At 44.6% G+C, this 25,934-nt stretch overlaps 2 protein-coding genes and 1 pseudogene across 6 annotated transcripts in view; all 3 read right to left on the reverse strand.

Annotated features, from left to right (window-relative positions):
- The window catches only part of LOC113427945 (DLA class II histocompatibility antigen, DR-1 beta chain-like), a 318,237-nt pseudogene that overhangs the window by 91,446 nt on the left and 200,857 nt on the right, over positions 1–25,934 (reverse strand). The gene's annotated exons all lie outside the window — the stretch shown is intronic.
- LOC113430129 (uncharacterized) lies at positions 1,804–25,637 on the reverse strand. 4 transcript variants are annotated; one of them, XM_087953483.1, is made up of 6 exons: positions 24,564–25,637; positions 24,203–24,313; positions 24,019–24,086; positions 8,337–8,466; positions 4,169–6,025; positions 1,804–3,922 (listed from the first exon to the last, which is right to left on the reverse strand). In XM_087953483.1, exons 1-6 carry the CDS (start codon positions 24,979–24,981, stop codon positions 3,855–3,857), a joined length of 2,652 nt encoding a protein of 883 aa, XP_087809609.1. In that variant the 5' UTR covers positions 24,982–25,637; the 3' UTR covers positions 1,804–3,854. The 4 variants fall into 4 exon arrangements, with proteins under 4 accessions (XP_087809609.1, XP_087809610.1, XP_087809608.1 ...); XM_087953484.1 differs by having other exon boundaries at positions 1,804–6,025; positions 24,019–24,088; positions 24,160–24,313; positions 24,576–25,635; XM_087953482.1 differs by lacking the exons at positions 24,019–24,086; positions 24,203–24,313; positions 24,564–25,637 and adding an exon at positions 20,072–20,570 and having other exon boundaries at positions 1,804–6,025; positions 8,337–9,505.
- Positions 13,691–14,298, reverse strand: LOC148131793 (zinc finger protein mnm-2-like). The gene has a single exon (XM_087953575.1). It carries the CDS (start codon positions 14,197–14,199, stop codon positions 14,035–14,037), a length of 165 nt encoding a protein of 54 aa, XP_087809701.1. The 5' UTR covers positions 14,200–14,298; the 3' UTR covers positions 13,691–14,034.

The raw sequence follows: 25,934 nt of genomic DNA on the forward strand, positions 1-25,934 counted from the left end.
TGGATAATATCAGGCATCCTCAAGGTATAACTCACAGTTATGCTGAGATTCATCCAATGTCCAATCTTTGCATTAAGTTGCCTCTATAGTGTGAAAAGATGGTTATCTTCATCCCATAATGATATACCAAAGCATGATGCTGGAGTCCAGACAAGAATGCCCCAAAACTCTCTCTGCTCAACCAGAGGTCAATTCAGTGACCAATTAGGATTACAGACGTGACCATGTGACATGAACTACATCTCCCAAGAGGCATTAACTACATTTCCCATGAAGCATTTCCTTAAGGGGACAGCTCTCATTCCCAAACTAACAATGTATTGTCTAACCAGCACACGTGCAAAACGCAACTCTCACCAAACCGGTAGTGACACCAGTTGAATCCCACCCCTGCATGGGACGCTGCAACCATTACAAGTACCTGACCAAGCACCTGATCAGGGAACCCTGGCGATGCTGCAAAGGTCGTGTGAAAAAGGGTCATATGTCATTGTTTTCACTGCCGTTGTAACTTCAAACGGTCACTAAGAGAACTGTTGTTGAGGACTGCCTGTATTGAGCAAGGGGCAGAAGGCTTTGGTGGGGGGAGGGCCGACAGGGAAAGGGAGGCTCAGAGACTGGAAGGGAACCTTAGAGGTCTTCTAGTCCAACCCGCTGGCTGAGGCAGGAGCCCTTATCCCACCCCAGACAAACGGCTGTCCAGCCTCCTCTGGAAGACCTCCAGGGACAGAGACCCCCCAATTCCAAGTGGGGGAGGGGCTGCTCCATTGATCCACCGGTTCTCCCTGCCAGGAAATCCCTCCTAATCCCTTCCAGGTCAGATCCCCCTTGGAGGCTTCGGACGATCCCATTTCCCCTCCCAGAGTGATCCACCTTCTCCAGGCTTCGGCGTCTGTCAGCAGAGGGGCGATCCCTGGAGACGCTGCCCCACTCCGGGATCTGCTTTCGAGATCCCAAGTGAGCGAGGGAGATCCCCAGGGCAGGAGTTGGACTCCGGTTGGTTCGGTCTTCCCCTCCAGGAAGGGTCGCATGTGGAGCTTCGCCCTACCCAGAGCCCAGCCAAGACCCCTGATCCCCCTTCTCTTTCGGCCCAAGCCCAGAAATTAGGGAGGTCCCCCGTCTGAGCAGCGGCTCTTCCTCGGCCCCCCTGCCCAATTCTCAGCCGGAGGACAAAGGACCCTCCCCGCAGTTTCCCCTCTGGAAATCTTGAGGGCGTTTTTGTCCACAACTCCCTCCAACTTTTGTATGTGTGTTGTAGAAAACTTATTTTGAAGGGAAATTTCCTTTCCAAATAAACGCAGCTTTTCCCACCTTTCCAAATCTCTGCTTTGATTTGAAATAAACCTTTAAGCTGAATAAATCTGACAAACATTTTCGGTTATGAGCGAACCGGATTCTCCATTCCTGCCTTTGCTGTTTGCCAGGGAACTCAACGCTTTGAGTGCGAGAATTGTGGGAGGAAGATTTTATTCACAGGGAGAGAAATCAGCCCTGGGATTCCGTCCTAAGAATCCACCCTCTGAGGTGAACTTCCTTCTTCTGGAGGGGAAATATTTTGCCCAAAGGAGAAGAAAAAATCCATTCCCACAGATATTTATAAGAGGATCTGAGTGGATTTTCTTCCTTGTAAAAGATTTCAGTATTATTTAAGAAGGATGGATGGAGTATATGAAACCAAAGAATGAATTTATAATTTATAAAATCACCTGGAATTTTAATAGAAATTCTGGGGACTTCAGTAATCCCATATCCCCCACTAAAGGATTACAGCCTTTAACCATTACAGTCTGGAAATCTCCCCCCAAAAAAAAACAACTATCCCAAAAAGCAGAGATTCTGTTTCTTGTGCTCATCTTTCACTACATCCATAGAAAACATTTATTCTAGTCTTCTGGAAAGATTTGAGTTCCAGTGAGTTAAGCAAAGGCGGGTTAAACAGATCCTGAATTCCGGATTCTTTTTGAAAAGTTTTGGGGGTCCAGAGTTGGCCTGGATCCTTTCCAGGAATGGGGGCTGGAGGGCTCAAATTCCCCCTGGCCCAGCACCAGCCCCAGCAGGCCAGAGCCAGCCCCCCCCCCCCACAGCTGAAGGAGGCAGCAGAGTCCTCATCTGCCCCAGTTGTGTATCTGGACACAGTCAGGCCCAGATTCAGGCAGCCTCTGTGAGGCATCCATTGCTTACCTGACCAGGCAGAACCTCTGCTTCCCCCCTCCCCAAATATTGTGATTTTCTCTGTTCTCTCTGCCACACACACACACACACACAGTTTCTTTCTCCAACCCCCATCAGCTGCAGAGCTGCTTCAGTTCCGCTTCCCCAGCCCCAGTCTGAAGCGTTGGGCTCCTCCGAAGCGGAACTGAGGAACTGGCCAGCCGGGATCCAGCAGGCAACAAGCCTGGATTCTTCACCAGGGTAGCTCAGGGACTGTCCTCCTCTGCCCCGTGGCTGAGTCTCCAGGTGGGGCAGCCACAAGGTCCTCTGGCCCACTGGAAGTGGATGAAGGGGTTCTTCCTGACTCCCAACGAGACCCTGAAGAGCCCAGGAAACAAACTGATGGAGGGTTGAACAAATGTCACTCAAAGGACCCAAATTCTCCCCCTTCAGAACCGGTTTTTCATAGTAGTGTGTTAAAGCCATTTGTAACTTCCTCATTGAGGCCAGAAGAACATGAAGCTCCGAAGCCTTTTCTCATTGCGGGGCATTAACATTATGAGGTTAAAAAAATCTTGGGACTCTTAGGATTTTCAGAGGGAAGTTACAATATCTAATTTATTGGAAAGGCTATCCTATTTCACAAGCAACTTGGGTAAATAGCTGGAAAGTATAGACTGGTGGAAAAATTCCATGAAAAATATCCACAGAAGCCCAAAGTGGATCCTGCGGGAGGCAGAAGTTAAATTGCTGTATTGTATTATTGTGTTTAACCTAATTCTTGTGTATTCTATGTCATTACAGGGGTTTCTTTTCAAATGGGGGGGCAGCCTGTCAAGGCCAAAATTGACATATGCATAGACATTTACTTAGCCCTATCATATATTCCTTTTTCTTTCTTTCTTTCTCTTTGGTGGTTACGGGGTGGAGGGTTTTGGGATTGCCACATTCCTAAGGTGGGAGGAGCGGAGATAGTGAAGACTGTTTAGGCTAAGTGATTTCCCTTCCCATGGGAAAAGAAACTGACCCTGCTGAGGCCTTGAGGTGGAGATTGATGAAACCAGGCAATGTTGATTTACTTCTATTGGGGAATGTGACTTTTGGGGGTTGTTCCTAATTTCCAATATTATGTGGTGTAATTCCGGGTTGTGTCAGATCCAGAATTACAACGGACTTTGCCAATTTGATGCTTTCCTAAAAAAAAGAAATTGTTTGGAAGACGGACGTTGCTCTTTTCTTTTTAAATGGATTTCATCACTTGGAAACCTGACAGGATTATACTAGCTATTTTGACTGCTGCTGCACACATGACTCATGTTTAACTCATCATCCATTCGGACTCCCAAGGTCCCTCTCACAGTTACTGTTTTTGAGCCAGATTTCCTGTAATCTGTTTTTCCTGCCCAGATGTAAAATCTTATTTTTCTCCACATTAAGTTTCATTTTGTTGGACTCAACCTTGTCTTATTTGCATCAGAAAGGCAGAATATAAATACACATAGAAATCTAGAGACATGGTGAGTGACTTGTTACAGAGGATGACTGTCCACAGCCAGGAGTTTGATCCTGACTGGCTCATGGTTGATTCATCCTTTCATCCTTTTGAGGTCACTAAAATGAGGACCCAGATTGCTGGGGACAATATGCTGACTTTGTAGACTGCTCAGAGAATGTGGTAAAGCATTGTGAAGTGGTATATAACTCTAGGTGGAATTGCTGTTGCTATATAGTTTCTTCCAAGCATGGATCCTTTTATGAGAAGATGACCATTCTCAGCAAAACTCTTTTCACACTCTATGCATTTATATGGCTTCTTCAGTGTGGATCATCTTATGGGAAATAAGACTACATTTTTGAGCAAAGGTCTTTCCACACTCCATGCATTTATATAGTTTCTCTCCTGAATGGTGCTTTTTGTGGTTTCTCAGGCCACGGCAACCAGTAAACGTCTTTCCGCACTCCATGCATTTATATGGTTTCTCTCCTGTGTGGAGCATTATGTGTCTTCGAAGGTCACTGCTCCAAGAAAAGGTCTTTCCACACTCCATGCATTTATATGGTTTCTCTCCTGTGTGGAGCATTATGTGTCTTCGAAGGGCACTGCTCCAAGAAAAGGTCTTTCCACATTCCATGCATTTATATGGCTTCTCCCCTGTGTGGATCATCTTATGAGAAATAAGATGACCTCTTTGAGCAAAGGTCTTTCCACACTCCATGCATTTATATGGCTTCTCCCCCGTGTGGATCCTTTTGTGTATTCTTAGGCCACTGTTATTAGCAAAGGTCTTTCCACACTCCATGCATTTATATGGTTTCTCTCCTGTGTGGAGCACTATGTGTCTTTGAAGGTCACCGCTCCAAGAAAAGGTCTTTCCACACTCCATGCATTTATATGGTTTCTCTCCTGTGTGGAGCATTATGTGTCTTCGAAGGTCACTGCTCCAAGAAAAGGTCTTTCCACACTCCATGCATTTATATGGCTTCTCCCCTGTGTGGATCATCTTATGGGAAATAAGATGACCTCTTTGAGCAAAGGTCTTTCCACACTCCATGCATTTATATGGCTTCTCCCCCGTGTGGATCCTTTTGTGTATTCTTAGGACACTGTTATTAGCAAAGGTCTTTCCACACTCCATGCATTTATATGGTTTCTCTCCTGTGTGGAGCACTATGTGTCTTCGAAGGTCACTGCTCCAAGAAAAGGTATTTCCACACTCCATGCATTTATATGGTTTCTCTCCTGTGTGGAGCATTATGTGTCTTCGAAGGGCACTGCTCCAAGAAAAGGTCTTTCCACACTCCATACATTTATATGGCTTCTCCCCTGTGTGGATCATCTTATGAGAAATAAGATGACCTCTTTGAGCAAAGGTCTTTCCACACTCCATGCATTTATATGGCTTCTCCCCCGTGTGGATCCTTTTGTGTATTCTTAGGACACTGTTATTAGCAAAGGTCTTTCCACACTCCATGCATTTATATGTTTTCTCTCCTGAGTGGATCTTTTTGTGGCTTCTAAGTCCACTGCGATCAGTAAACGTCTTTTCACACTCCATGCATTTAAATGGCTTCTCCCCCGTGTGGATCCTTTTGTGTGTTGTTAGGACACTGTTATTAGCAAAGGTCTTTCCACACTCCATGCATTTATACGGCTTCTCCCCTGTGTGGATCCTTTTGTGTATTCTTAGGACATTATTATTAGCAAAGGTCTTTCCACACTCCATGCATTTATATGGTTTCTCCCCCGTGTGGATTCTTTTGTGAGAAATAAGATGATCTCTTCGAGTAAAGGTCTTCCCACACTCCATGCATTTAAATGGTTTCTCCCCTGTGTGGATCATTTTATGAGAAATAAGATGATGTCTTCGAGTAAAGGTCTTTCCACACTCCATGCATTTATATGGCTTCTCCCCTGTTTGGATCCTTGTATGGATAGTAAGTTCCCTGCTTGTTGTAAAATATTTTCCACAGTCCAAACATTTATAAGGATTCTCTTTTGTGTCAATCACTTTTTGAGATGTAAGGAAGTTATTTCCAAGAGAAAGAATGAAAGTTCCATTGTAATTCTCTCCATTGTGTCTTCTTATAGAACCTTCTCCTTTGTTTTGGGTTAAATAGGGTTCATTTACTTGTGCTTCAGCTTTGATTAGCTTCACACTTTTTCCAGTATATTTTTTCCTTATTTTCTCTTGTTGGGCAAGAAAGTCTCGCATCGGAGCATCACTGGAAGATGAGCTTTCCTGATTCCAATTCTTTGACTGGTTTCTCTCATGGCTTTCGAATTCCATTCGTATTCCAAACTTCTCCATTCCATCTTTAGTACTGATCACTTGGAACAGTTCAGAGGAATCTTGATTCTCCTGCCCATTATTACCTTCAAAGCAAAAGGGAAATGAAAATGATAATGAGGTTAGAGAAAAAGATCAAAGTGTAGAAAGTCAAGTGAATTTCCTTCTGAATTTCTCTGAAATTCCATTAGGTTGTAAGTTTGCATGCCTACAGTTGTGTGATATAGACATGATGGTTTCTATATTCATGAGTCATGAAAGCTTTGAAAATATCTAGAAAACATATCTTTCTGCACAATTATCTATCTATCTATGTAAATCTCACTCAGAATCAGTTTTCAGTTAAGGAATAGAATAGAATAACACAGGTGGAAGGGACCATTGAGGTCTTATATTCCAACCCCCTGCTTCGGCAGGAAACCCTACACCACTTCACACTAATGATTATCCAACATCTTCTTAAAAATTTCCAATGTTGGAGCATTCGCAACTTCTGGAGTCAAGTTGTTCCACTGATTCATTGTTCTGTCAGGAAATTTCTCCTTAGTTCTAAGTTGCTTCTCCCCTTGATTAGTTTCCACCCATTGCTTCTCCTACCCTCAGATGCTTTGGAGAATAGCTTGACTCCCTCTTCGTGGCAGTCCCTGAGATATTGGAAGACTGCTATCATGTCTCGCCTAGTCCTTCTATTCATTAAGCTAGACATACCCAATTCCAGCAACCTTTCTTTATATGTTTTAGCCTCTGGTCCAACTAATCATCTTTGTTGCTTTTCTCTGCACTCTTTCTAAAGTCTCAAGATCCTTTTTTACACTGTGGTGACCAAAACTGGATGCAGTATTCCAAGTGTGGCCTTACCAAAGTATTATAAATTGGTATTAACACTTTGCTGTAATCTTGATTCTATTCCTCTGTTTATGCAGCTTAGAAATGTATTGACTTTTTTTGGCAGCTGCTGCGCACTGCTGGCTCATATTTAAATAGTTGTCCACTAGGACTCCAAGATCCCTCTTACAGTTATTATTATTGAACAAGGTACCACATATACTGTACCTGTGCATTTTTTTTTTTTGCCTAAATGTAGAAACTTATTTTTTCACCATTGAAGTTCATAATAATCAGGGGAAACATCCACGGAGGAATTAGGAGAAAACTTAAGATTTATTGGGGCACTGCAGTATTTTAGGCCTGTGTTCTTTTAAGAACTGAGGACTGCACCAGATCCAGGGCAAAAGTCTTTGAAAACAAAGAGGCCTTTCCTCTCTTTTGCCCTGGATCTGCTGTAGGCCTTGTTTAGCAGTGAACAGAGGCCTAAAGCACTGTAGTGTGAGATCACGTGAGATCAATAGCGCTAGATTTCCCACTGCTGATCTCATGGATCTCTCACTACTTTTTTTTCTGCAAATGCACTGAAGTAGGCAAAGGAACCGATGGCTCGCCACATGGTCGCAAAGTACCGTATTTTTCAGACTATAAGACACACCTAGCTTTAGAGAAGCAAAACAAGAAAATAAAAATGTTTGGTCTCTGGACGTCTCATTTTTGCCCTCCCGGCGTCCAGAAGCACTCTCCATGCCAGGAACAGGCCCATATTTGGCCTCCCAAACCCTTTGCGTGTCCTGTTCTCAGCCTCCCTGATGATGGCGAGGGCAAAAATGGGACACGTGGAGGCGTCTGAAGACCTAAAGCAGGCCCGTTTTTGCCCTGCAGAGTGAGAGGGCGATAACGGGATCCGCTGAGGGTTTGGGAGGTCAAAAACAGGCCCGTATTCGCTATATAAGATGCACAGACATTTCCAACCACTGTTTGGGAGGGGAAAAGTGCACCTTATAGTCTGAAAAAAACAGTAAGTCCCTGCAAGATGGGGTGGGGGAATAGGTAGGACGAATATTGTGGTGCCTCTACTGTCATTCGTAAGTATGAACAGTGGCCTTGTGCTACAACACTCATAATTTGAGCACTGGGTCTCAAGTACTTGGAACGGTCGCTAAGTGAACTCGGGGATTACCTGTACCCTACGATGCTCTGAGTCACACTGCATGAGGCCTTTTTTCTTGAATTGCACTGGGAGAATGCTCTTCCATGGGCTGAACATGAAAGTTCTGTTCTCACACAATTTAGGGAGGTTCCAGAGGACAAATGACGACACACTCCTCTCACACGACCTCCAGAGGACACATAAAAGCACACCTCGTTCTTTTCAGCCTCCACAGAGAAGTTGAAATATAAATGGGAAAATACAGATAAGAAATGGCACATTGACTCTTTCCTTCCTTGGAGCATGACAAGGCCAGATCCTTTCCTTCTCCCTTCTAGGAGACGGTATCTGATTAGTGGTTTTTTAATAAAAAACTAACTATAATTTCTCTTCTTGATTGGGGATTAGAAAACTCTTACCCAGAGAGACCATGTTCCTATGGTTTTCAAGCATGACTTCCGAATGCAGCGCTTTCTGGTCACGATCCAGCTGAGACCATTCCTCCTCAGAGAAATACACAGCCACCTCCTCGAAGGACACCAGACCCTCCTGAACACGGAAAAGAGAACAGGAGGATTTGCAAGATCTGTTCATCTTCATCAATGATTTAGGCAAGAGGATAGAAGGGGAACTCATCAAATTTGCAGACAAGACCAAATTGACAGGAATACCAACACTCCAGAAAATAAGCTCGAGTCATAGAAGGATCGACAGATTGGGCCCCATCTAACAAAACGAAATCAACAGTGACAAATGTAAGGTTCTACATTTAGGAAAGGAAAACCAAATGCAGTGGCATAGAATAGGTTATACCTGGCTCAACAGTAGAAAGTGCAACAGGGATTGTGCTGTCCAGCCAGTGTATGGGAATTGGATAGTTAGTTAGCAATTGTGAGCTGTCCCCTTAAGGGAATGCATCATGGTAAATGTAGTTAAGGTAGCCTGGGAAATGTAGTCCATGTCACGTGACCACATCTGTAATCCTGATTGGTCACTAAATTGACCCTCGATGGGTTGGGGGAAATTTCCTCACTCTTGGCTGAACTCACGGACCCGTGGTAACTGTTCTACCTCTACCGCTACGAGATGGGAGAAAAGGGATAAGGAGATAATCATCTTTTTACCTACAAGACAGATATGCAAAGAATTGGACATTAAGAAGAACTTCGTTACAAATGTGAGTTATGAGGATATCTGATGAATCAATAATAAAGACTTTGTATGAATGTTTTATTGAGTTTATCTATCTGCATCTGTACAAAAGACAAAATCTACCCCTGTACAGAATACAGAACAGGGATCGTGGAGTCCTAGTGGACAACCACTTAAACATGCGTCAGCAGTATGCTACAGTTGCTCCCCAAAAAACCCCAACAGAAGCATAGGCTGCATTAAGAGGGATAGAATCAAGATAACATGAAGTGTTAATACCACTTTATAAGGCCTTGGTAAGACCACACTTGGAATATTGCATCCAGTTTTGGTTGCCAGAGAGGATTGGGATAGGCAGTATCTCCGTCATGCAGACGCATGGACGGAGCTGGTAAGGATTTGTGATTCCCCCAAAAGGAAGTTGTCCCTCAAGAACCTCCAGGGACAGAGACCCCCAATTCCAAGTGGGGAGGGCTGCTCCATTGATCCACCCGTTCTCCTGCCAGGAAATCCCTCCTAATCCCTTCCAGGTCAGATCCCCTTGGAGGCTTCGGACGATCCCATTTCCCCTCCCAGAGTGATCCACCTTCTCCAGGCTTCAAGCGTCTGTCAGCAGAGGGGCGATCCCTGGAGACGCTGCCCACCCGGGATCTGCTTTCGAGATCCCAAGTGAGCGAGGAGATCCCCAGGGCAGGAGTTGGACTCCGGTTGGTTCGGTCTTCCTCCAGGAAGGGTCGCATGTGGGCTTCGCCCTACCCAGAGCCCAGCCAAGACCCCCTGATCCCCCTTCTTTTCGGCCCAAGCCCAGAAATTAGGGAGGTCCCCCGTCTGAGCAGCGGCTCTTCCTCGGCCCCCTGCCCAATTCTCAGCCGGAGGACAAAGGACCCTCCCCGCAGTTTCCCCTCTGGAAATCTTGAGGGGGCGTTTTTTGTCCACAACTCCCTCCAACTTTTATGTGTGTTGTAGAAAACTTATTTTGAAGGGAAATTTCTTTCCAAATAAACGCAGCTTTTCCCACCTTTCCAAATCTCTGCTTTGATTTGAAATAAACCTTTAAGCTGAATAAATCTGACAAACATTTTCGCTGGGTTATGAGCGAACCGGATTCTCCATTCCTGCCTTGCTGTTTGCCAGGAACTCAACGCTTTGAGTGCGAGAATTGTGGGAGGAAGATTTTATTCACAGGAGAAATCAGCCCTGGGATTCCGTCCTAAGAATCCACCTCTGAGGTGAACTTCCTTTCTTCTGGGGGAAATATTTTGCCCAAAGGAGAAGAAAAATCCATTCCCACAGATATTTATAAGAGGATCTGAGTGGATTTTCTTCCTTGTAAAAGATTTCAGTATTATTTAAGAAGGATGGATGGAGTATATGGAAACCAAAGAATGAATTTATAATTTATAAAATCACCTGGAATTTTAATAGAAATTCTGGGGACTTCAGTAATCCATATCCCCCCTACCTAAAGGATTACAGCCTTTAACCATTAGTGTCTGGAAATCTTCCCCCCCCAAAAAAACAACTATCCCAAAAAGCAGAGATTCTGTTTCTTGTGCTCATCTTTCACTACATCCATAGAAAACATTTATTCTAGTCTTCTGGAAAGATTTGAGTTCCAGTGAGTTAAGCAAAGGCGGGTTAAAGAGATCCTGAATTCGGATTCTTTTGAAAAGTTTTGGGGGTCCAGAGTTGGCCTGGATCCTTTCCAGGAATGGGGCTGAGGGCTCAAATTCCCCCTGGCCCAGCACCAGCCCCAGCAGGCCAGAGCCAGCCCCCCCCGCCCCCACAGCTGAAGGAGGCAGCAGAGTCCTCATCTGCCCCAGTTGTGTATCTGGACACAGTCAGGCCCAGATTCAGGCAGCCTCTGTGAGGCATCCATTGCTTACCTGACCAGGCAGAACCTCTGCTTCCCCCCTCCCCAAATATTGTGATTTTCTCTGTTCTCTCTGCCACACACACACACACACACAGTTTCTTTCTCCAACCCCATCAGCTGCAGAGCTGCTTCCAGTTCCTTCTTCCCCAACCCCAGTCTGAGCGTTGGGCTCCTCGAGCTGTGAACTGAGGAACTGGCCAGCCGGGATCCAGCAGGCAACAAGCCTGGATTCTTCACCAGGGTAGCTCAGGGACTGTCCTCCTCTGCCCATGTGGCTGAGTCTCCAGGTGGGGCAGCCACAAGGTCCTCTGGCCCACTGGAAGTGGATGAAGGGGTTCTTCCTGACTCCCAACGAGACCCTGAAGAGCCCAGGAAACAAACTGATGGAGGGTTGAACAAATGTCACTCAAAGGACCCAAATTCTCCCTTCAGAACCGGTTTTTCATAGTAGTGTGTTAAAGCCATTTGTAACTTCCTCATTGAGGCCAGAAGAACATGAAGTCTCGAAGCCTTTTTCTCATTGCGGGCATTAACATTATGAGGTTAAGAAAATCTTGGGACTCTTAGGATTTTCAGAGGAAGTTACAATATCTAATTTATTGGAAAGGCTATCCTATTTCACAAGCAACTTGGGTAAATAGCTGGAAAGTATAGACTGGTGGAAAAATTCCATGAAAATATCCACAGAAGCTCAAAGTGGATCCTGCGGAGGCAGAAGTTAAATTGCTGTATTGTATTATTGTGTTTAACCTAATTCTTGTGTATTCTATGTCATTACAGGGTTTCTTTCAAATGGGGGGCAGCCTGTCAAGGCTAAAATTGACATATGCATAGACATTTACTTAGCCCTATCATATATTCCTTTTTCTTTCTTTTCTTTCTCTTTGGTGGTTACGGGGTGGAGGGTTTTGGGATTGCCACATTCCTAAGGTGGGAGGAGCGGAGATAGTGAAGACTGTTTAGGCTAAGTGATTTCCTTCCCATGGAAAAAGAAACTGACCCTGCTGAGGCCTTGAGGTGGAGATTGATGAAACCAGGCAATGTTGATTTACTTCTATTGGGGAATGTGACTTTTGGGGTTGTTCCTAATTTCCAATATTATGTGGTGTAATTCGGTTGTGTCAGATCCAGAATTACAACGGACTTTGCCAATTTGATGCTTTCCTAAAAAAGAAATTGTTTGGAAGACGGACGTGCTCTTTTCTTTTAAATGGATTTCATCACTTGGAAACCTGACAGGATTATACTAGCTATTTTGACTGCTGCTGCACACATGACTCATGTTTAACTCATCATCCATTCGACTCCCAAGGTCCTCTCACAGTTACTGTTTTTGAGCCAGATTTCCTGTAATCTGTTTTTCCTGCCCAGATGTAAAATCTTATTTTCTCCACATTAAGTTTCATTTTGTTGGACTCAACCTTGTCTTATTTGCATCAGAAAGGCAGAATATAAATACACATAGAAATCTAGAGACATGGTGAGTGACTTGTTACAGAGGATGACTGTCCACAGCCAGGAGTTTGATCCTGACCGGCTCATGGTTGATTCATCGCTTCATCCTTCTGAGGTCACTAAAATGAGGACCCAGATTGCTGGGGACAATATGCTGACTTTGTAGACTGCTCAGAGAATGTGGTAAAGCATTGTGAAGTGGTATATAACTCTAGGTGGAATTGCTGTTGCTATATAGTTTCTTCCAAGCATGGATCCTTTTATGAGAAGATGACCATTCTCAGCAAAACTCTTTTCACACTCTATGCATTTATATGGCTTCTTCAGTGTGGATCATCTTATGGGAAATAAGACTACATTTTTGAGCAAAGGTCTTTCCACACCATGCATTTATATAGTTTCTCTCCTGAATGGTGCTTTTGTGGTTTCTCAGGCCACGGCAACCAGTAAACGCTCTTCCGCACTCCATGCATTTATATGGTTTCTCTCCTGTGTGAGCATTATGTGTCTTCGAAGGTCACTGCTCCAAGAAAAGGTCTTTCCCACACTCCATGCATTTATATGGTTTCTCTCCTGTGTGGAGCATTATGTGTCTTCAGGGCACTGCTCCAAGAAAAGGTCTTTCCACATTCCATGCACTTTATATGGCTTCTCCCTGTGTGGATCATCTTATGAGAAATAAGATGACCTCTTTGAGCAAAGGTCTTTCCACACTCCATGCATTTATATGGCTTCTCCCCGTGTGGATCCTTTTGTGTATTCTTAGGCCACTGTTATTAGCAAAGGTCTTTCCACACCCATGCATTTATATGGTTTCTCTCCTGTGTGGAGCACTATGTGTCTTTGAAGGTCACCGCCCCAAGAAAAGGTCTTTCCACACTCCATGCATTTATATGGTTTCTCTCCTGTGTGGAGCATTATGTGTCTTCGAAGGTCACTGCTCCAAGAAAAGGTCTTTCCACTCCGTGCATTTATATGGCTTTCTCCCTGTGTGGATCATCTTATGAGAAATAAGATGACCCTCTTTGAGCAAAGGTCTTTCCACACTCCATGCATTTATATGGCTTCTCCCGTGTGATCCTTTTGTGTATTCTTAGGACACTGTTATTAGCAAAGGTCTTTCCACACTCCATGCATTTATATGGTTTCTCTCCTGTGTGGAGCACTATGTGTCTTCGAAGGTCACTGCTCCAAGAAAAGGTATTTCCACACTCCATGCATTTATATGGTTTCTCTCCTGTGTGGAGCATTATGTGTCTTCAAGGGCACTGCCCAAGAAAAGGTCTTTCCACACTCCATACATTTATATGGCTTCTCCCTGTGTGGATCATCTTATGAGAAATAAGATGACCTCTTTGAGCAAAGGTCTTTCCACACTCCATGCATTTATATGGCTTCTCCCCGTGTGGATCCTTTTGTGTATTCTTAGGACACTGTTATTAGCAAAGGTCTTTCCACACTCCATGCATTTATATGTTTTCTCTCCTGAGTGGATCTTTGTGGCTTTTAAGTCCACTGCGATCAGTAAACGTCTTTTCACACTCCATGCATTTAAATGGCTTCTCCCCGTGTGGATCCTTTTGTTTGTTGTTAGGACACTGTTATTAGCAAAGGTCTTTCCACACTCCATGCATTTATACGGCTTCTCCTGTGTGGATCCTTTTGTGTATTCTTAGGACATTATTATTAGCAAAGGTCTTTCCACACTCCATGCATTTATATGGTTTCTCCCCGTGTGGATTCTTTTGTGAGAAATAAGATGATCTCTTCGAGTAAAGGTCTTCCCACACTCCATGCATTTAAATGGTTTCTCCCCTGTGTGGATCATTTTATGAGAAATAAGATGATGTCTTCGAGTAAAGGTCTTTCCACACTCCATGCATTTATATGGCTTCTCCCTGTTTGGATCCTTGTATGGATAGTAAGTTCCCTGCTTGTTGTAAAATATTTTCCACAGTCCAAACATTTATAAGGATTCTCTTTGTGTCAATCACTTTTTGAGATGTAAGGAAGTTATTTCAAGAGAAAGAATGAAAGTTCCATTGTAATTCTCTCCATTGTGTCTTCTTATAGAACCTTCTCCTTTGTTTTGGGTTAAATAGGGTTCATTTACTTGTGCTTCAGCTTTGAGATTAGCTTCACACTTTTTCCAGTATATTTTTCCTTATTTTCTCTTGTTGGGCAAGAAAGTCTCGTGAGATCGAGCATCACTGGAAGATGAGCTTTCCTGATTCCAATTCTTTGACTGGTTTCTCTCATGGCTTTCGAATTCCATTCGTATTCCAAACTTCTCCATTCCATCTTTAGTACTGATCACTTGGAACAGTTCAGAGGAATCTTGATTCTCCTGCCCATTATTACCTTCAAAGCAAAAGGGAAATGAAAATGATAATGAGGTTAGAGAAAAAGATCAAAGTGTAGAAAGTCAAGTGAATTTCCTTCTGAATTTCTCTGAAATTCCATTAGGTTGTAAGTTTGCATGCCTACAGTTGTGTGATATAGACATGATGGTTTCTATATTCATGAGTCATGAAAGCTTTGAAAATATCTAGAAAACATATCTTTCTGCACAATTATCTATCTATCTATGTAAATCTCACTCAGAATCAGTTTTCAGTTAAGGAATAGAATAGAATAACACAGGTGGAAGGGACCATTGAGGTCTTATATTCCAACCCCCTGCTTCGCAGGAAACCCTACACCACTTCACACTAATGGTTATCCAACATCTTCTTAAAAATTTCCAATGTTGGAGCATTCGCAACTTCTGGAGTCAAGTTGTTCCACTGATTCATTGTTCTGTCAGGAAATTTCTCCTTAGTTCTAAGTTGCTTCTCCCTTGATTAGTTTCCACCCATTGCTTCTCCTACCCTCAGATGCTTTGGAGAATAGCTTGACTCCCTTCGTGGCAGTCCCTGAGATATTGGAAGACTGCTATCATGTCTCGCCTAGTCCTTCTATTCATTAAGCTAGACATACCCAATTCCAGCAACCTTTCTTTATATGTTTTAGCCTCTGGTCCAACTAATCATCTTTGTTGCTTTTCTCTGCACTCTTTCTAAAGTCTCAAGATCCTTTTTACACTGTGGTGACCAAAACTGGATGCAGTATTCCAAGTGTGGCCTTACCAAAGTATTATAAACTGGTATTAACACTTTGCTGTAATCTTGATTCTATTCCTCTGTTTATGCAGCTTAGAAATGTATTGACTTTTTTTGGCAGCTGCTGCGCACTGCTGGCTCATATTTAAATAGTTGTCCACTAGGACTCCAAGATCCCTCTTACAGTTATTATTATTGAACAAGGTACCACATATACTGTACCTGTGCATTTTTTTTTTTGCCTAAATGTAGAAACTTATTTTTTCACCATTGAAGTTCATAATAATCAGGGGAAACATCCACGGAGGAATTAGGAGAAAACTTAAGATTTATTGGGGCACTGCAGTATTTTAGGCCTGTGTTCTTTTAAGAACTGAGGACTGCACCAGATCCAGGGCAAAAGTCTTTGAAAACAAAGAGGCCTTTCCTCTCTTTTGCCCTGGATCTGCTGTAGGCCTTGTTTAGCAGTGAACAGAGGCCTAAAGCACTGTAGTGTGAGATCACGTGAGATCAATAGCGCTAGATTTCCCACTGCTGATCTCATGGATCTCTCACTACTTTTTTTTCTGCAAATGCACTGAAGTAGGCAAAGGAACCGACGGCTCGCCACATGGTCGCAAAGTACCGTATTTTTCAGACTATAAGACACACCTAGCTTTAGAGAAGCAAAACAAGAAAATAAAAATGTTTGGTCTCTGGACGTCTCATTTTTGCCCTCCCGCGCTCCAGAAGCACTCTCCATGCCAGGAACAGGCCCATATTTGGCCTCCCAAACCCTTTGCGTGTCCTGTTCTCAGCCTCCCTGATGATGGCGAGGGCAAAAATGGGACACGTGGAGGCGTCTGAAGACCTAAAGCAGGCCCGTTTTGCCCTGCAGAGTGAGAGGGCGATAACGGGATCCGCTGAGGGTTTGGGAGGTCAAAAACAGGCCCGTATTCGCTATATAAGATGCACAGACATTTCCAACCACTGTTTGGGAGGGGAAAAGTGCACCTTATAGTCTGAAAAAAACAGTAAGTCCCTGCAAGATGGGGTGGGGGAATAGGTAGGACGAATATTGTGGTGCCTCTACTGTCATTCGTAAGTATGAACAGTGGCCTTGTGCTACAACACTCATAATTTCAGCACTGGGTCTCAAGTACTTGGAACGGTCGCTAAGTGAACTCGGGATTACCTGTACCCTACGATGCTCTGAGTCACACTGCATGAGGCCTTTTTCTTGAATTGCACTGGGAGAATGCTCTTCCATGGGCTGAACATGAAAGTTCTGTTCTCACACAATTTAGGGAGGTTCCAGAGGACAAATGACGACACACTCCTCTCACACGACCTCCAGAGGACACATAAAAGCACACCTGCGTTCTTTTCAGCCTCCACAGAGAAGTTGAAATATAAATGGGAAAATACAGATAAGAAATGGCACATTGACTCTTTCCTTCCTTGGAGCATGACAAGGCCAGATCCTTTCCTTCTCCCTTCTAGGAGATGGTATCTGATTAGTGGTTTTTTAATAAAAAACTAACTATAATTTCTCTTCTTGATTGGGGATTAGAAAACTCTTACCCAGAGAGACCATGTTCCTATGGTTTTCAAGCATGACTTCTCGAATGCAGCGCTTTCTGGTCACGATCCAGCTGAGACCATTCCTCCTCAGAGAAATACACAGCCACCTCCTCGAAGGACACCAGACCCTCCTGAACACGGAAAAGAGAACAGGAGGATTTGCAAGATCTGTTCATCTTCATCAATGATTTAGGCAAGAGGATAGAAGGGGAACTCATCAAATTTGCAGACAAGACCAAATTGACAGGAATACCAACACTCCAGAAAATAAGCTCGAGTCATAGAAGGATCGACAGATTGGGCCCCATCTAACAAAACGAAATCAACAGTGACAAATGTAAGGTTCTACATTTAGGAAAGGAAAACCAAATGCAGTGGCATAGAATAGGTTATACCTGGCTCAACAGTAGAAAGTGCAACAGGGATTGTGCTGTCCAGCCAGTGTATGGGAATTGGATAGTTAGTTAGCAATTGTGAGCTGTCCCCTTAAGGGAATGCATCATGGTAAATGTAGTTAAGGTAGCCTGGGAAATGTAGTCCATGTCACGTGACCACATCTGTAATCCTGATTGGTCACTAAATTGACCCTCGATGGGTTGGGGGAAATTTCCTCACTCTTGGCTGAACTCACGGACCCGTGGTAACTGTTCTACCTCTACCGCTACGAGATGGGAGAAAAGGGATAAGGAGATAATCATCTTTTTACCTACAAGACAGATATGCAAAGAATTGGACATTAAGAAGAACTTCGTTACAAATGTGAGTTATGAGGATATCTGATGAATCAATAATAAAGACTTTGTATGAATGTTTTATTGAGTTTATCTATCTGCATCTGTACAAAAGACAAAATCTACCCCTGTACAGAATACAGAACAGGGATCGTGGAGTCCTAGTGGACAACCACTTAAACATGCGTCAGCAGTATGCTACAGTTGCTCCCCAAAAAACCCCAACAGAAGCATAGGCTGCATTAAGAGGGATAGAATCAAGATAACATGAAGTGTTAATACCACTTTATAAGGCCTTGGTAAGACCACACTTGGAATATTGCATCCAGTTTTGGTTGCCAGAGAGGATTGGGATAGGTAGTATCTCCGTCATGCAGACGCATGGACGGAGCTGGTAAGGATTTGTGATTCCCCAAAAGGAAGTTGTCCTCAAGAACCTCCTACTAATGCGGTTTTCCGGTTTGTCGGCTTGCATGAGCGGTAGGGATTGCGAGCTGCGATCCTGCCGCGCTAGCCGTTTTGGGGCTCCGACCCGGACGGGTGCGGAGCAAGGCTGCCCTGCAGGGGTAGCTGAAGGTAAGGGGGATCCGGAGGAAGGGTTTGGGGTGTTGCAGACCCCTCCCTGGCCGGCAGAACCCCTTTTACCAGGACGGTGCAGCGGCGGTCCGTAATGGCCGCCACAAAGAAGTTGACAGCCGGGCAAGTATGCGCAGGAGGAAGAAGAGAAAGTTATTGAAAGTGAAAGTTCTTCTTGGTTGACCCAGGGCTTTGAGATTTATCTAATTTAATTCCTGGAAAAGATGGTTTTTTGATGATTTTTTCCACAAGAGAAAAAAAAAGCGGCTATTTTGAGGTGCTGAAGGGAAGTTTACTCTCCCTCCCGACGGAATTAAGCCGGAAGGGAGAGGATAAAGAAAATATATAAATTTGGATCTTGTTGGTGGAGATGCCTTGAAGACTTGAGGACAGAAATATAATCTTAATAAGGCTTTAAAATATAGATTTGGACTCTTTTTTTTTTATTTGTTTGATACCACCCCTGGAAGAGGAAGGGGGAATTTTGGCTTGCTTGGATTTATTGAGGATTGTGGATTTTGGGATTGTTTTGCCTTTCTCTCGGAATATTTGGTTGGTGTAAGAAGGAAGAGGAATAAAGAAAAGAAAAGATTTATTTATAATGGCTTTCCTTTTGAAGACCTGAGGGATGAATATGAGCAAACAAAAGCAGCCTGCAAAGATGGCATGGAAAAAGCTTTTCTATTTCTAGAAATGGCGCTGGTCAATTACCAACAGACAATGGAACAGATGGAAACGGAAGAAGAACAACAAGGAGGAGACGAAGACGCCATCTTCATTGAATCCCAAAACTTATCTAAGGAAGAAGGAAGGAAGAGAGCAAGGAAATGAAGGACTTAAGATCTAAAAAAACATTTGAGAAAGAGAAAAATATGATGCAAAATAAATATAATGATAACAAACAAGAGAAAAAGGGAACACAACAGAGAAGGGATCCCAGCAAGGCAGAGGTTAGAAGAAGAAGGGGGGTAGGAAGATTTGGTGGGGAAGAAAGAAAGGGAAAGGCGGAGAAAAGCCTCAAAGCTTTAAAATTGGATGGGAGAAGAGGGATTTTTTTAGAGACAAAGGATGAAATATAAATTTTTGTAAGAAAGATTCTGCTAAGGTACAGAAGATGGTATTGTAACATTTATATTGGAAATAGTAAATTAGAATGGTTTAAGATTTAATAAGAAATTAAAATGTTGAAGTTTTTAATAATGATTGATCTTTGAAATGTAATAAAATATCGAAGGAAAGGAGGATACAATGTATTTAAACATTTTTGGTGGATAGAATGTACCAAGCAGAACCAAATTGGGTATTTGTTATGTTGAATGTTAATTTTACTAACTTAGGGGGAGGATAGAAAGGCATCATACTCTAATTAGTGATTTCAGGAGAAATTCTTTTTATTATAAGAAGAGATAGAGGGATAATGAATGGGCAAAAGATACAAATTTAATGATTTAATTAAGATGGATTAAATAAGATAGAATTGTGAAGAGTGATATGCGCTATTATTTTAGCCCATGCAAAGAGAGGTAACTGGGGCCAAGGTACTTTACTAAAAGATTTTTTTATGTTTGTTTGTGTTTGTTTGTGTTTTATGAGAATATTGGGGAAATTATTGTAGAAAGACAGGGAAAGATTTAATATGTAATGATTTGTTTGTTGTTGAAACTTTTAATAAAACTTGTTTTAAAAAAAAAAAAAAGAACCTCCTACTAATGCAGAAAGAGATAGAGGAGCATCTCGCACGGTGGCGAGACAGTGAAAGTAAGCTTAAGACCCAGAGCACCAAGAACACATTCAATGCTTCAAGGAGACAAACAAAGAACGCAAAGACTGCATCAGGGAAGAGAAAAACTCCCTCCAGGCCGCGCTCCTTGATGCGCTACAGGAGGAGCAAATACCAAGGGAGAAGGCCACATCCGACAGAGATTTTCAATCACAAACAGCTTCTTCCCACCACTCAAAGAAAGCCTCCTCCCTCCATCCAAAAGCGCTTATATCGCAAGCAGTTTCCAGTGTCTCACGCCAATTCTCTGCTGCTGGGTCTCACCATCCTTCTAGAGCATCCTCCCATCGTAGCGGAGCATCTAAGGCCTCCAAAGCAGCAAGTTACATCGAACGAGCTGTACAAGCCCAAGTTGAAGCTGCAGCAGCAGAGGCAGATTTACGTATTACGACAGAGGTGATATGGCAGAAGGCTGAAATGGCCAACGAACAAGCAGAAATGGCCAAACAACAAGCAGAAATGGCCAAAGCTCAGGCCAAACAAGCAGAAATAGCCAAAACTCAGGCCCAAGTGGAGTTACTCGAACGACAAATAGAGACGGCAGTGAAAACAGCACAGGCTGCAGCATGGCAGAAGGTGGCCAACGCTGCCTCCCTCAACTTCAAACTCGAAGACTTGGGAGAAGAGAGCCCAGATACACAGGTCAAGGCCTACGTGGATGAGCAGCACTGGCTTCGAAACGAGCAGGTGGATAATACGATAATGCCTCTAATAATACGAGATTCACTTCCCACCAACAGCAAACCTTCCCCAACTGATGCTGTATGACCTAAAGTCCGAGATTCTCTTCCCAGAATCAGCAACCCTAACCCAATGTCTCATGGCCTGCCAGGCAAGCAAATTAGCCCACCAGTGCTCACAACAACTTCTCAACAAGTTGACATACAACCAATCACAATTGCCACACTCAACCCTCAGGCAAAAGATTTCTCACCACAACCGCTAAACAACTCTGACGCACAGCGTGGAACCTGCACCTACCCTCAAAAGGTACTATCTACATATGTGGGGGCAGATACCGACCTCCTCATAAAGCACTCTGTGGAGAACCACGTACCATCCACAACACATGCCCTCGAGCCAGAACTCCACGCCTTTGATGACGTCATACGAAGAGATGACTTGCCCTCACAGAGAAGTAACAGAGAACCGTCACTAAGGTGCAGAAGGTTAGACTTAGCAGCCAGTGGTGTGTACAAATTCAACAAGCCAGGCAGAGAATACCTACTATGGAAGACCATTTTTACAAGTACCGCTCAACATGAACAGCTGCTTCCCGGTAAAGAACTTAAATTTCTGTTGGCATGGCTAGGACCACGGTCTAGCTACATGGTGAAACACGTTTACACAGGCATACTTAACAACCCAGACACTGCTTTAAAACGAGCGTGGGATTCTTTGGACCGGAAATATGGCGATGACACATTGATGGAATACTCACTCCTAGAACGACTTTACAATTTCCCATGTATCGCCATCCACGAAACCCGAAAACTACAGGACTTTTCCAACATCCTTACAGAGCTGCGAACAGCCAAACAATGTTCTGACTTACCAGGACTGCTTGCCTTGATCTCTTCATAACGCAAGAAGTAATCATCGCCAAAATCCCAAAAGAAATATTACAACGATGGATCATTTTGTCCGATGCCTTTCTTGCCGCAAACTGCAAACGAGACATACCCTTTGCCTTTCTCCAAGAATTTGTCATCTGGCAAACAGAGTCCTGCAACAGCTTCAGAAACCTTTGCCTCAGACGCAGATTTTACCCACCTAACAGAGACCACTACCGAAACTCTGCACCTCTCCAGACTCTACTGCACATCTCTACAGATCATCACCAAGCCACAACACATAAAACCGATATCGACTCCTCCTCCATACACAGTTCAGGAGAGAACTCATCAGATACAACCCAATTTAGTTCTCCGACTCCAAAGAGAAGCCAGTATTGTCCTTTGCTCCACACTCGACATTCACTGAACAGGTGCCAGGGGTTTGCAGCGAAATCCCTGTCCAAAAGGAAAGAGTTAATAAAAGAGCTCCAATTCTGCAACAAGTGTTGCGAATCCAAACAGTCACCCAAATACTGCACAGCCAAAGTGCAATGTCACATGTGCAAAAGCGACATGCACCCGACCACGCTGCATCCAGACGCCGATCCATCACTGCAGACATCTCGTAGCCCTCCTTTGAACAAGGAGCCTCAACGTGTTACAGAAGCACACCCAGAGGCAGTAGTGTCAAGTAGTGCACACCAGCCCCTCGCTCATGTCGTCTACCCAGATGGACGCCCAGAAGAAGCAGTGAAGATGTAATACTGGACCCTCAGAGCGATCGCTCACTAGCCAAATCCGCATTCTTCCACCTCTTTGATGAAGAGGAAGAAGTGCACTTCACGATGTCGACGTGCACCGCACCACGATGAACAGCGGGGAGGGAAGCTACTGGACTCTGTATAAAGTCATTAGATGGAAGTTCCCAGTTCCTACTGCCGCCCATGCTGGAATGGAACTGGATACCAGATGACCGCAGCCGCATTGCAACACCAGAGGTAGCTAGCAGCATACCTCACCTGAAGCATATGGCTCACCTATTTCCCACCCTAGATCCTGAAGCCAAGATTTTGCTCTTGCTGGGATTCAATGCCCCCTGACGCCTTAGCACACACTGAAGTAGTCAGACGTCCGAGATACTCACCCTTTGCCCCCAAAACAGACCTGGGTTGGGGAATTTGTAGTTAATTTTTTTTTCTCTTCTTTTAATAGTGGAATTTACAATTCCAGGCGGTGAGTGTGCTGTCCCAGTTAGTCTATGGGAATTGGATAGTTGCTCAGGAATTATGAGCTGTCCCCTTAAGGGAATGCATCATGGTAAATGTAGTTAAAGGTAATCTGGGAAATGTAGTTCATGTCACGTGGCCACATCTGTAATCTCGATTGGTCACTAATTTGAGCCTTGATGGGTTGGGGGAGTTTCCCTCACTTTTGCCTGAATTCATGGAATCATGGTAGCTGCTTTTGCTATTGCTAGAACGAGATGGGTTAGCCCGGTATCCCCAACCTTTTTGTTAGAAGATAACCATCTTTTACCTACAAGACAGATATACAAAGGATTGGTCATTAAAGAAGAACATTGTCACAAATGTGAGTTATGAGGATACCTGATGAACCAATAAATGTACTTTGTTATGGATGTTTTGTGGAGTTTATCTATCTGCATCTGCACAGCTGGCAAATCCACTACTGTGCAGAATACAGAAAAGACTAAAAGGAAGAAAGCAAAGAAGAGAAAATTCCCTGGGAAAGTCATTTCTCAGCTGTTGCAAAGCGGGAATGTTTGATCTCCTAATCGAGACACAAAGTATTGCAAATTATTCTGTAGCCCAAAGTACCTTAATTACATGCTCTACATAGCCACTCCCATTGAATTTTAAGTCTGCTTTATTTTTTTAATATGATTTACTTATTTTTGAATTAGGGGTTATGAGGTTTTTAAAATATAATGTAGCAATGTATTTATTTTTCATTAGCCTTGCACAATTCAAAGTTAAAGAATTACAAAAAAAAGGGTCTCCAGCAATTCCTGCCACTGTGATACGTTTATTCCTATTTCTTGAAGGACCTTTAAAAATTGCTTCTTATAAACTCCAAGATGGAGGAGAACCTAGCAGTACAAGATAACCAGAGGAAGCTATGCTGGCTGACAGCAACTTGAACCTGCTATTCTGCTCTCCATGTTGTGGAAGAACCCAAAAGTAATCCAGGCCAAACAAGGGAGGGGGGAAATAGAAGGAGAGAGCCCTCTGCACATCCATTTCACTTCCTGAAGGAAGAATACAAATTTAATATCTTTTCCCTTTCTTACTTGATTTGGAGGCTCAACTGCTGTTTGATCTCCATCATAAAAACCATAAAGCTTCATTCTTTGTTTCTCTGTAAGGAATAAATAATTTCAAAATGCATAATTAACAAAATAGGAGGAGGTATTCTATAGAAGAGAAGAGAGAGCGAAGGGAAGACTGATGGGGAATCAGAGGATCTTCCATTACCTCCTGAGGTGTCCTGACTTGGATCTTCCCAAGGGATCCTCCTGAAAAATAGCTCCTGGGGGGGATTTGATGGGTTCTTCTTTCCCTCAGGATCTCTTATCTCCACAGTTCAAATAGGAGGAAGGAAAAAAGAAGCAGAATTAATGTAGGTCACACCACACAAAGTGGTTTCTTATATTCGGAACACAACCTCAAAGCCCCCAATATCCATCTGTGTGGCTGAGTGAGAAGACAATGGAACAATGTCCCACAAGAACTGAAGAATTGCCTCATATTATGAACGTGGGAGAAGTTTGGGAAGGAGGGGTGAAGCATTCAAACACTTTCTCTATTTATTCCCTTCCGAGCTCCCTAAAGTCTCCCACCTGCTGCTGGAGCTGCTCCTTCTGCTCCTCTGCCTGGCTCAGGAGGAAGCCTTCCGCCAGGGCCACCGCCTGGGAGCTGCACTCTGCTCCACACTCCCGCACCCAGCCCTCCATCTCTGGGGGCAGGAGAGCCAGGAGCCGCTCCAGAACCACCAGGTCCAGCATCTGAGCTTTGCTGTGCTTTCCTGGGCTCAGCCATCGCCTGCACAAGTCATGGAGTCGGCTGCAAAGTCCTCGGGGACCCTCAGCCTCCCGGTATCGGATGGAGGTCCAGGGCTGAACTTCAGAGGGGAGGCTGGTTCCCTCCTGCAGAACCTTCTGCCCGGTTCTGGTCCAGCTCTCCCCACAGCCGCCAGGCTGAAGAGTCATGAGGCCTTTTCCGCTCCCCTCCTTGGCCAAAGGGGGTGTCTCCATCCTTCCTCTCTCCGGCACAGCAATTCCAAAGGGCTTCAGGGACTCTTCCTTCACGGGACCATTTCTGGGGCCGCAGGACAGATCCCTGCTGGTCCTCCTGCTCCCTTCCTTCCTTCTTTCCTCCACAGAGAAAATCCTGGCTTGCAAAGGCTGCCGAGGGCTCCGAGGTTCCGGATCTGGGAGGGAGAGAAAAAACAACGCCCAGGATCAGAAAGGGGGATTCAGTCCCTGGACCCCCTTTTCCAAACCTGCCCGGAGCTCCAAGCGGCTCGTCCAGCCGCAGGGGCAGCCCCCCCCCGCGAGCACGGCCAGGAAGCTGGCAGCTGGAGAGGCCGCCTCGTCTCGCTTCTCTCCCCTCCGGAGAGAGGACCGGGGCCCCAGGGAGCCCGGTGCGAATCCTGCCTCTTCCTCCTCGCCCAGCTTCTCTCCTTTCCTGCTGGGCCTCCACCAGCCTCGCCCTCCCCTCACTTGGCATGGAGAGGGCGTCTGTGGGGCATGGGACCCGGGAAGAGCCCCCCCCTCACCCGGTGCACGTCTGGATGTCTCTCAGCCAGACTCTCCCGCAGCCTCTCTGCCTCCTACGACGCCCCAGTTGAGGACAGCGAGTGCGGCACCCTAGAGAGGCAAGGCTCAGTGATGTCACTTCCTTCACCGCCTCCTCCTCCTCCTCCTCCTCTGGGAAGGCAGCCGTGACTTTCGCCCTCCAATGGCCCAGTGGGGAAGTGCCTGGAATATTCCCTTTGGCGGAGGGCGCCCCCTGGTGGACTTGGGGCAAAGGGCCAGGAGGGTAGAAAGGGCGGGAAAGTGGAGCGCATTGGAGGGGGTGGGGATGATGGGCTTGGGAGTAGCGGGAAAGGCTTTGATGCCGTTTTTCAGGAGTGAACCTCCCTCAGTTTCCCTCTTTCGCTTCCCGCCTCCTTCCTCTTTCCAGGCAACGGACTTTGGGGGCTCTG

This window comes from Notechis scutatus, chromosome 2, assembly GCF_049901735.1.
Source record: "Notechis scutatus isolate UNSWTSFEM ecotype Mainland chromosome 2, rNotScu1.2, whole genome shotgun sequence".
NCBI lineage: Eukaryota > Metazoa > Chordata > Lepidosauria > Squamata > Elapidae > Notechis > Notechis scutatus.

What these genes read in the sequence shown, in the direction of transcription:
- LOC148131793 (XM_087953575.1), bottom strand. Translation starts at nt 14,199, where the DNA reads ATGCATGGAGTGTGGGAAGACCTTTACTCGAAGAGATCATCTTATTTC.
- LOC113430129 (XM_087953484.1), bottom strand. Translation starts at nt 24,981, where the DNA reads ATGGAGACACCCCCTTTGGCCAAGGAGGGGAGCGGAAAAGGCCTCATG. An exon ending in GGAGCAGAAGGAGCAGCTCC is followed by an intron (nt 24,314 to 24,575) that starts AGCAGCAGGTGG and finishes TTCCTCCTATTT; the next exon opens with GAACTGTGGAGATAAGAGAT. An exon ending in CCATCAGTCTTCCCTTCGCT is followed by an intron (nt 24,089 to 24,159) that starts CTCTCTTCTCTT and finishes TTTATTCCTTAC; the next exon opens with AGAGAAACAAAGAATGAAGC.